The sequence below is a fragment of the Lathyrus oleraceus genome, chromosome 2 (assembly GCF_024323335.1).
Source record: "Lathyrus oleraceus cultivar Zhongwan6 chromosome 2, CAAS_Psat_ZW6_1.0, whole genome shotgun sequence".
In the NCBI taxonomy this organism is placed as follows: Eukaryota; Viridiplantae; Streptophyta; class Magnoliopsida; order Fabales; family Fabaceae; genus Lathyrus; species Lathyrus oleraceus.
Genome location: NC_066580.1, coordinates 59,964,452 through 59,974,350, shown reverse-complemented (window position 1 = coordinate 59,974,350; position 9,899 = coordinate 59,964,452). Strand labels below are relative to the sequence as shown.

The window sequence follows — 9,899 nt, the reverse complement described above, 5'->3', positions numbered from 1 at the left end:
TACTTCATAAAGCTTCAAGTTTCAGAGTCAGAAAGAAAAATAATCTCATAATCTTATATAGAGTTCTAAAGACTTTACATTCTTAATAACATCTTTTCATTCTGGACAAGGTTTCATAAATAGATTTTTCAGAATGAATGTGAATCTATCTTCATCCAGGGGTTTTGTAAATATATCATCCCATTGATGGTCTGTATCAACAAATTTTAAGTGAAAAATTCCCTTCTGAACCTAGTCACGTAAAAAGTGATTTTTTATTTCAATATGCATAGCCCTAGAATCCAAGATAGGATTATTAGATAAACAAATAGTATAAGTATTATCACAGAGAATAGGAATGTTACTCTCAGATATCTGATAATCATCTAGCTGACTCTTCATCCAGAGTATCTGAGTGTTGTATCCAAAAGTTACGATGTATTCAACTTTAGCTGTTGATAGCGTAATTCTTGACTGTCTCTTGCTGGACCATGAGATTAAGTTGTCTCCCAGAAATTGGCAACTTCTAGAAGTACTTTTTCTTTCAATTTTATCTCCAGCATAGTCAGAGTCACAATAGCCTACTAATTTATATTCACTTGATTTTCTATAAAATAAACCAAGATTAGTAGTACCTTTCAGATACCTAAAGATTCTATTAACAGTAGTTAAGTGAGTTCTCCCTAGGATCTGATTGGAAGCGAGCACATAAGCATACACTAAATAAGATATCAGGTCTAAAAGTTGTTAGATATAGAAGAGAACCTATCATACCTATGAAAAGCTTCTGATTTACCTTACTGCTTACCTCTTCTTTTTTCAGAATGCATGTAGGATGCATTGGAGTCTTTGCTAGCTTACATTCTGATAAGTTGAATTTCTTCATAAGTTCCTTTGTATATTTGCTTTGATGAATATATGTGCCTTATGGTCTTTGATCAATTTCAATTCCCATAAAGAACTTCAGTTCTCCCATCAAACTCATTTTCAATTCTGCCTGCATAGACTTAGCAAACTCCTTGCACAATGATGCATTAGCAGAACTAAAAATAATATCATCAACATATATTTTCACAACCAGAATGTCATTATTGAAGGTTTTGTAAAAGAGTGTTGTGTCCACTTTTCCTATGGTAAAATCATTTTCCAACAAAAAGTTGCTTAGTCAATCATACCAAGCTTTTGGAGCTTGCTTTAGACCATACAAATACTTTTTCAATTTAAAAACAAAATTAGGAATTTGAGAACTTTCAAACCCAGCAGGTTGATGCACATAAACTTCTTCAGAAATATAACCATTCAGGAATGCACTCTTAACATCCATCTGATAAAGTATGATGTTATGATTGACTGCAAAAGAAATTAAAAGAAGAATAGAGTCTAACCTGGCAACTGGAGCAAAGGCTTATGTATAGTCTATACCTTCTTGCTGACTATAACCTTGTGCTACCAGTCAAACTTTATTTCGAACTAATTCTCCTTTCTTATTCAACTTGTTTCTGAAAACCCATATGGTTCCAATGATATGAAAGCCTTTTGGTTTCTGAACAAGATCCCAAACATCGTTTCTGGTGAATTGATTCAGTTCCTTTTTGCATGGCCAGAATCCATTCATTATCCAGAAGAGCTTCATCAATGGAGGAGGTTTCTATCAGAGACACCAAACCTAGAAGAGTTTCTTCAGAGTGTCTGAATGAAGATCTAGTTCTGACTGGAGCATTCTTGTCTCCCATAATCAGTTCTTCGGAATGAGAAGTTCTTGATCTACTCTTTTTCTGATGACTTGGATCAATGATTGCTTTTGATTGAGTTGTTTATTCAGATTCTTTGGCTTTGCCTTTTGAGTATTTTTCTCCAGAGACAATATCTTTGAATTCTGAAAGATTGATCTTTAGATCTGCAAATTTCTCAACTAGATTTGACTTTTCAGGGTCAAGCTTATCATTGAATCTAACATGAATTGATTCCTCAAGAATTCTTGTTTTTGTATTAAAGATTTTGTATCCTTTAGAGCGTTCAAAATATCCTAAAGTAAACATTTATGTGCCTTAGAGTCAAACTTGCCAAGATTATCTTTAGTGTTTAACATAAAGCATTCACATCCAAAAGTATGAAAGTAAGAAATGTTGGACTTCTGTTCTTCCAAAATTTATAAGAAGTCTGACCCAGAATAGATCGGATAGAAATCCTGTTCTAAATATAACACAATGTGTTAACCACTTCTGCCTAGAAATGCTTAGCCATATTAGTTTCTTGGATCATGGTGCAGACCATTTCTTGTAAAGTCATATTCTTCCTTTCTATAATTCCATTTTATTGTGGAGTTCTAGGACATGAGAAATCATGAGAAATACCATTTGAATCAAAAATATTTCAAAATGTTTATTTTCAAATTCTCCACCATGATCACTTCTGACTTTGATTATTTTGCAATTTATTTATGTTTGCACTAGTGAGAAGAAGGTAGAGAACACAGAGTGAGACTCATCCTTGTGTTTCAAGAACTTTACCCATGTCCAACGACTTTAGTCATCAACAATGACTAATTCATACTTCTTTACATTGATAGAAGCAATTTTTACTGGTCCAAACAAATCAATGTGCAGAAGTTCTAATGGTCTAGAGGTAGAAACAACAGTTTTAGCTTTGAAAGATGTTTTAGAAAACTTGCCTTTATGACAAGCTTTACAAAGAGCATATGAAGCGAACTTCAATTTGGGCAGACCTCTGACTAATTCAAGCTTATTTAGATAAGAAATCCTTCTTATGCTAACATGACCCAAACGCTTATGCCAGACCCATTGCTCTTCATTAACAAACATTAGACATTTTAAATTTTGATCTTCAAGATTAGAAAGTCTAATTTTATAAATGTTGTTTTTCATCTTTCCATTAAAGAGGATTGTTCCATCTTTCTAACTAACAACCTTACAAGACTTTTGATTAAAGATGATATCATAACCATTGTCACTAAGTTGGCTAATGGACAATATATTATGCATTAAACCATCAACTAAAAGAACATTAGTAATAAAAGGAAGTTTACTGTTATCAATGGTTCTAGAGCCAATGATCTTTCGTTTCTGGTTTCCTCCGAAACCAACAAAGCCTTCAGGCTTAAGTTCCAAATCTTGGAACATAGAACTTCTGCCCGTCATGTGTCGCGAGCATCCGCTGTCCAGGTACCATGATTGGTGTCTCAACTGAGCTATTAAGGATGTTTGCAACATAAATGATTTTATCCTTAGGTACCCACTTTATGGGTCCTCTTTTGTTAGTTTTCCCAGAGTTATTCACAACTTTGGGTTTCTTAGCAGAAGGATAATCATGTGAGATTTCTGTATGATACTTAGGTTTCAGAACGAAGTTCCTATCCTTAGTATGCTTTTGTGTCTGTGCAGTAATATTAGACTCAGTGCCAGTAGGCACGAAATGCACATAGGAGGTTTTGGTTTGACCTTCTGACTTGCGTCAGGTTTTGTTGTACAACCCAAACCTTTCATGTCATTTCTGCTAATTCCATAGATCAAGGAATCCAATTTGCTTCTCTCTATGCTTTTAGCCAGAAAGTATTGGAATGCTCTGTCATATATGATGACACAATCAGTACAAGAAGCTTCTGAAGTTATTTTCTCCTCTAGTTTTGAAAATTTTCTTTTCAAAGTAGAGTTATTACTTTCTAAAGAAAACACTTCTTCGTTTAGAGAGGAAATATCATTCTCAAGTTCTTTCTGAGTTTCAGAAGCAGTTACTTGGACTTGTTTAAGGTACTTATATTTTCTTTGAAGACTCTGATATTTTTCCAGCATTTTAGAAAGACAAATTTCAATATCAGAACGAGATAAATTAGAGAATACCTCTTCAGAATCGGAGTCGGATTCTGATTCTGACAAAACCTTGTCTTCTGGTTCCTCAGAGCTTGTGGGATCCTCAGTAGTTTCCATCAGTGCAACATTATCTTTTTATTTGTCATAATCTTCTTCTTCAGATTCTGAGTCATCCTAGGTATCCATCAGCCCCTTCTTGAATTTGGAGAAGTTCTTCTTGGGCCTTTTGTCCTTCTTCAACTTGGGATAATCATTCTTGTAATGACATGGCTCCTTGCAATCGAAACAGATAACTTCTTTTCCAGAAGTTTGCTTCTTGTAATGACATGGCTCCTTACAGTCGAAACATATAGCTTCTTTTACGGCCAACAATTCTTCTAACTCCTTTGATTTCCCTTGACCACTTTGCCTGTGTTTCCAGAGTTCGTTGACTCTCCTTGAGATTAAAGACAACTCATCATCATCTTCTGAGTATTCATCAGATCCTTCTGATTCTTTATCAGCTTGATATGCTCTAGTCTTCTCAGGCTTGGATTTTAGAGCTACAAATTTACCTCTCTTTTGAGGTTCATCTTCTTCTAGCTCAATCTTATGACTTCTTAAAGAACTAACAAGTTCTTCAAGACTAATGTTGTTGATATCCTTAGCCAACTTTAATGCAGTTACCATAGGTCTCCATTTTTTGGAAAGACTTCTGATAATTTTCTTGACATGATCAGCCGTAGAATACCCTTTGTCCAGAACCTTAACTTCTGCAACAAGCATTTGAAACCTTGAGAACACGGTTTCAACATTTTCATCATCTTCCATTTTGAAAGCCTCGTATTTCTGGATTAAGGCCAAGGCCTTTGTCTCCTTTACTTGGGCGTATCCCTCACGAGTCATTCCCAGAGAGTCAAAAATGGATTTGGAAGAATCTTTGTTTTTTATCTTCTCATACTCCGTATAAGAGATATCATTGAGCAATATGGTTCTGGCCTTATGATGATTTTTGAAGTCTTTATTTTGTTGATCAAACATATCGCTTCTTGCTAAAATATTTCCTTCAGCATTTACTGGGTGAACATATCCATCAACTACGAGATCCCAGAGATCAACATCGTAACCAAGAAAGAAACTTTCTATTTTGTCTTTCCAGTAGTCAATTTTTTCACCATAAAAATAGTTGGTTTAGCACTATAATGATCTCTATCATTATTATTAACAACGTTAGCAGTGTTAGCAGCAGTCATTGTTTCTAGCACAACTAAAATCCATACTAGAGAATCTCCTACAATAGTAGTGTTAGGATCACATAATACACCTCTCTTGTAGATCTAAAATCCATACTAGAGAATCTCCTACAATACCCAAACAATCAAAGAGTTGTGAAACTCGAGTACTGTTCTTCCTCAATTGACAATGAAGGGAAGATTCAGTTCAAAACTTTTGAGCTGAAGACGGATGAAGGTTTAAGGGTTATGTGGAGTGCATTTCACCGTTATGAAACAAATGGTTTGATTAAAGTGGATGCAACAATTGCAAGATCGACCAAAGATATTCTAATGATGTTGCAACACCACGATGAATGTAATGTTAAATTTATACTGATGATTATCTATGTAATGTTATGTATTTTGATGTAAACGTATGGTTTTCTTCAACTTTCTGCATCTCTTACTAGTTTGTGGTTTAAGCTAGCAGAGTGTATTCTGGAGATGCATCTCCGTAAAAATCTTTGAATTTTGAAATAAGGGTTATTATGGAGATGCACATCAGGACTAACCTTAATATGTGATACAAATATGCATCTTTAGACATTATTTTGGGCAACATGGGATGTCTCACTCAAGAAAGCGTTGAAGATGTTTAATTTGAGAGTGTCTGAAGATGCATCTCCGAAACCTATGAACTTTTGACGTTTCACTGTGGTGAACTAACACCCCGTAGGATGGGAAAAATAACCCGAAAAAATATAACAATCCATAAGATGATCCATATTGAGGTACTTCAGTTAGGTGCATAGGCAAATTTCATGTGCATATATCACTTCTTTTATAACGATTTAATTTTACAACTAATATTCACCAAAAATTTTGACCTCAACTTTATTTTACTAAATGAGTAACACTATAATGTCATAGTCTATTACTCAAAGCACTTCGACCTTATACACCTCGTCTTTGTGGAATATGACAAAATGTCGGCAGAGTTCAGGCAAGGAAAATTGGAAATGGCGAAAGATAGTTTAAGAAAAAAGTGAAAAACGTTACGTAAAAAGGGAAACAAGTTGTATATAGTTAAACATGGAAGAAGATCTAAAGTCCAAACAAAAAAAAACAATGAATTAATTTGCCTTGAAACCGCAACAACACTCGAGTGAACTAAACCAACCTAAATGACAAAGCCACGTCCTATCCTAAGGGCCTAGAGACACGTAGCGATCACATGAAACAATTAAGTAACAGTACTAACATTTAATGTACATGCTCTCATGATCAATTGCTCTCACTCGCCAAGCTTTTTTCACTTCTACAAGGTAGGAGTCAATCAGGAGTATTAGGATGAAGCGACCCAACAATCTTAGATCTCCACACTGTTATGCAATGACAAACCTTGAGGACAATTGCCCTAAGGTCAAATTACGAGAAGCCCGATCCAAATGCACAAACGATGGATTATTGAAGAACGAGTGATCCGGCAGTCAAGAGTTCAACACCAAATCATTGCCTTCGGGTGAGTGCTCACCATCATATTTAATCGAAGGGTCCTCCGCATCCTACGTCGGGTGGCCTGGGACAGTTCTAATCGTCTTTCATATTTAAAGCTCTTCACGCCCCGAACTCAAGTATTTTGTCCATTCTTACATTCATAATACTTATTCATGTTCTAACTTTAATGTTGAGGTATTAATGTTATAGATTGACTATGTTCCGTTCCGCTGTATTGGAAGCTCGTTCCATCACACATGAGTCTCAGTCTCATTTTACTTTATCATTAACTATGTTTTATTCTTGACCTGAACAAAAGTAAAGTAGTTTGCCTTCTATCCGAAATTTATGGCTCCCCCACTAAAGGTACCATATATAAAAAAATTGTGTTTCAGTGATATTTCTAAAAACAATTATGCAAGTAATAAGTTGTATGAGTTGGACATTCCGTTTGGGGCTTTGAGACACTTATGAACAACAATAATACAAATTATGTTTATCACGTGAAAAGGCCACTGCCCTTCAAATCTTTATTGCTGGGTTTAGGGTGCTGCTGAAGAACGCTATGTGATTTTTTTCTTCAAACCGCATTGGATTAACTATGATGGAAATATACATAACTTTTCTATGCTCTCAGTTGTGTGAATGTGAATTATAGTAATTATTACAATTTAGTTGATATAATAATAAAAAGAAAACACATATCTAATTCAAAGCATTTGCATTTTTAATCTTGATAATGAGATATAAAACCAATATGTTCAATACATTTAAATAAATATTATCACCAACCAAACAACCACATTTAATTTTTTTTAATGGCAAATATAATATATATATATATATATTTACTAGCACGCCATATAGAAAACTAATCTCTAAAAAAGAAATTAATTACCTTAATAAATTACCCTCCATGACTTATAGTAGCATTCTTTATTTTTCCAATAGGATAACATCCTCTAATTCTGTTTGAACTCTTATGTTTCAAAAATGAGCTAACAATTGTTGATGAACACGAGGAAGAGAAACTTCCATGATTGTTGTCTCTCATCGAATATGAGTATGATGACGAAGACGACGATGACGACTGCGACAATCTTGACGATGTGGATGATGCATGAGTAGTCTTCCTTGAACAAACTAACCTTGGCAAAATGCATGAAAAAACATTGATTCTTGATTTTCTTGTTTTGTTAGTATTGGATTTTTTTGAATAAAATGAAGGTGGGGGTGTAAGGGGAAGTATAGAGATTTGAGACAAAGGGTGTTTAGGAGTACCAGGTTGTTCCTCCCAAACAAAAGGAATTGCAATTGATGTTTCTCCATAATACAAGATTCTTGATGAAGTGTTGGCACTAGAAGCTTCCTTGGATTTTAGCCTTGAGAAGAATCTATCATCTTGCTTTATTCTAAAAGATTTTTCAATTGAGAGATGATTGATACTATCATTGATCATTTTTTGGGTTTTCTTGTTTGGAGTTATGATGTAAAATATGCAATTGATTTGAGTATACACACTTGTGTTTGTCTATGGTTCTAACTCATGACAATTGTTTTATATGGCTTGGGACAAAAATTGATAAAAGATGTATACATATAATAAATGAAATACTTCTTTTATTAATTACTAAGTAGTATGTAGGACCCTCTAATGAAACTTTATTATTATGCATTTTGTAAACAATAAACATTATAAAGAAAAAAAGATAATTTAAGTGGTTCTTTAAAGAGTTTAGTGAGGGAAATTGACAGACATTAAAGATTATGAAAATAAAGATCACAATTCAAATATATAATTTTCGGAGTTACTATTTCTTTTTAAATAAATATATTTTACTGTTTATCATTAAAATTGTATTTAAAATATTAATATTATTATTTTTAATATATTATTTAATTAATTTAAATTTATTTTTTTAAAACTATATTATTTTTTTAAAGCTATTTTTTTATATGGTGTGGAGTAATTTTTTTTCTTATACCTTTTTGGTCACACAATGAATACTCTATTTATAAAAATAATATTTAAAATAAAAGAATTTTAAAATTTTCAATTTCATATTATTTATTATTATTTCATTTATATCATCTAATTAAAAGTATTTGTAAGGTGAATATCTTTCCCTTTATATTATTTGTAATAGTGAATATATTAATATATGATACAGATAATTTAGTAAAAATATTATAATTATCTTTTTATTTATATTTTTTTTTTAAATTTTAGTCGGGTTCTTGATATTGGAATTAATTATATCATAGATTAAAATAGGTTGTTTGGTGAATTTAATGCATTGATAAGGATTGTTTTCGGGCCACCAATTTCATTGTGCTCAAATTAATGCTTGGTGTATGGTTGGTGATCAAGCTATAAAATTGATGGCTCACATGAGTAGCTGTCTACTAATTTTTTGTCATAATCTGGACGGTTGATTAAGAGACTGAGCTGGGGCACTAGTTTTAGAGTTTGGTTCTATTTCTTTTGGTAAACTAAGGACAAAATAATCAAATGGTTAAAGTTGGTTCTACTTTTTGTTACAAAGGAAATATGAGCTCCACTAATTTGGTTCTTGTTGCTTGAAATAGTACCAATAATATTAAAGTATTGGTGACAAAAAACAGGTGAGGGAAAAAGGAATTTGGTTATGGGCCAACAATGTGTAAGTAATAAATGAAAGAGCTTTGTGGTCCATTGTTCCATCAATGAGAAAGAGAAATTTGTAGACATTCTTAATTGATTTCATGTGGAAAAAGTTTGTAGTTTGAAATGTGTTCATATTTGGTTTCATTTAGGGTTATTTTTGTTTTTGTTTTATGAGCTTTAAGGTCTTAAAACTAAATTGAGTTTCAAATTTTGTGTTTTGAATTATTTTTAAAAACAAAAACAATTTTAATTTTGAGTTTTGAAATTGGAAATTTTATTAAGTAGTAATTTTAATAATGATTGAAATGGGTGATTGTTGGTTGATAAATGTTAGAGTGATGATTGATGACCAATGGAGTGATGGTTGGTGGTGATAGTGGTTAGAGTAGTAGTTGATAGTAGAAACAAGTTGACAATTAAAGTTGGATAGAGTAATGACATCCCGAAATTTGGCGGGGAATCGTACAGTTTTGGGATACCTGAGAGATGTGGTATAAGTCGTCCAGAGTCGAGGTATCTCAAGAGAGGTAGTACAAGTCGACCAGTATCAAGATTCCCCAAGAGAGGTGGTATAAGCCGCCCATGGTTGAGGTATATCAGACACGTCTTCATGGGCATTATTATTGTGACGTCAACATGTTCAAACACCCCATTGAATTCCATAATGAGGAAATATTAGGTCATGATGACCATTGAATGGTATTAGTGGTCTCTACCTCCATTGTCTCATATCATAGTGAGGGAATCATTATAAAG

At 33.2% G+C, this 9,899-nt stretch overlaps 1 protein-coding gene across 1 annotated transcript; it reads right to left on the bottom strand.

The window, feature by feature from the left end:
* Positions 1-7,342: 7,342 nt before the first annotated feature.
* Positions 7,343-8,063, bottom strand: LOC127121113 (uncharacterized). Its single transcript, XM_051051709.1, has one exon. It carries the CDS (start codon positions 7,953-7,955, stop codon positions 7,404-7,406), a length of 552 nt encoding a protein of 183 aa, XP_050907666.1. The 5' UTR covers positions 7,956-8,063; the 3' UTR covers positions 7,343-7,403.
* Positions 8,064-9,899: the final 1,836 nt, after the last annotated feature.

Excerpts from the sequence above, each read along its gene's own strand:
- LOC127121113 (XM_051051709.1), bottom strand. The coding sequence starts at position 7,955 with ATGATCAATGATAGTATCAATCATCTCTCAATTGAAAAATCTTTTAGA.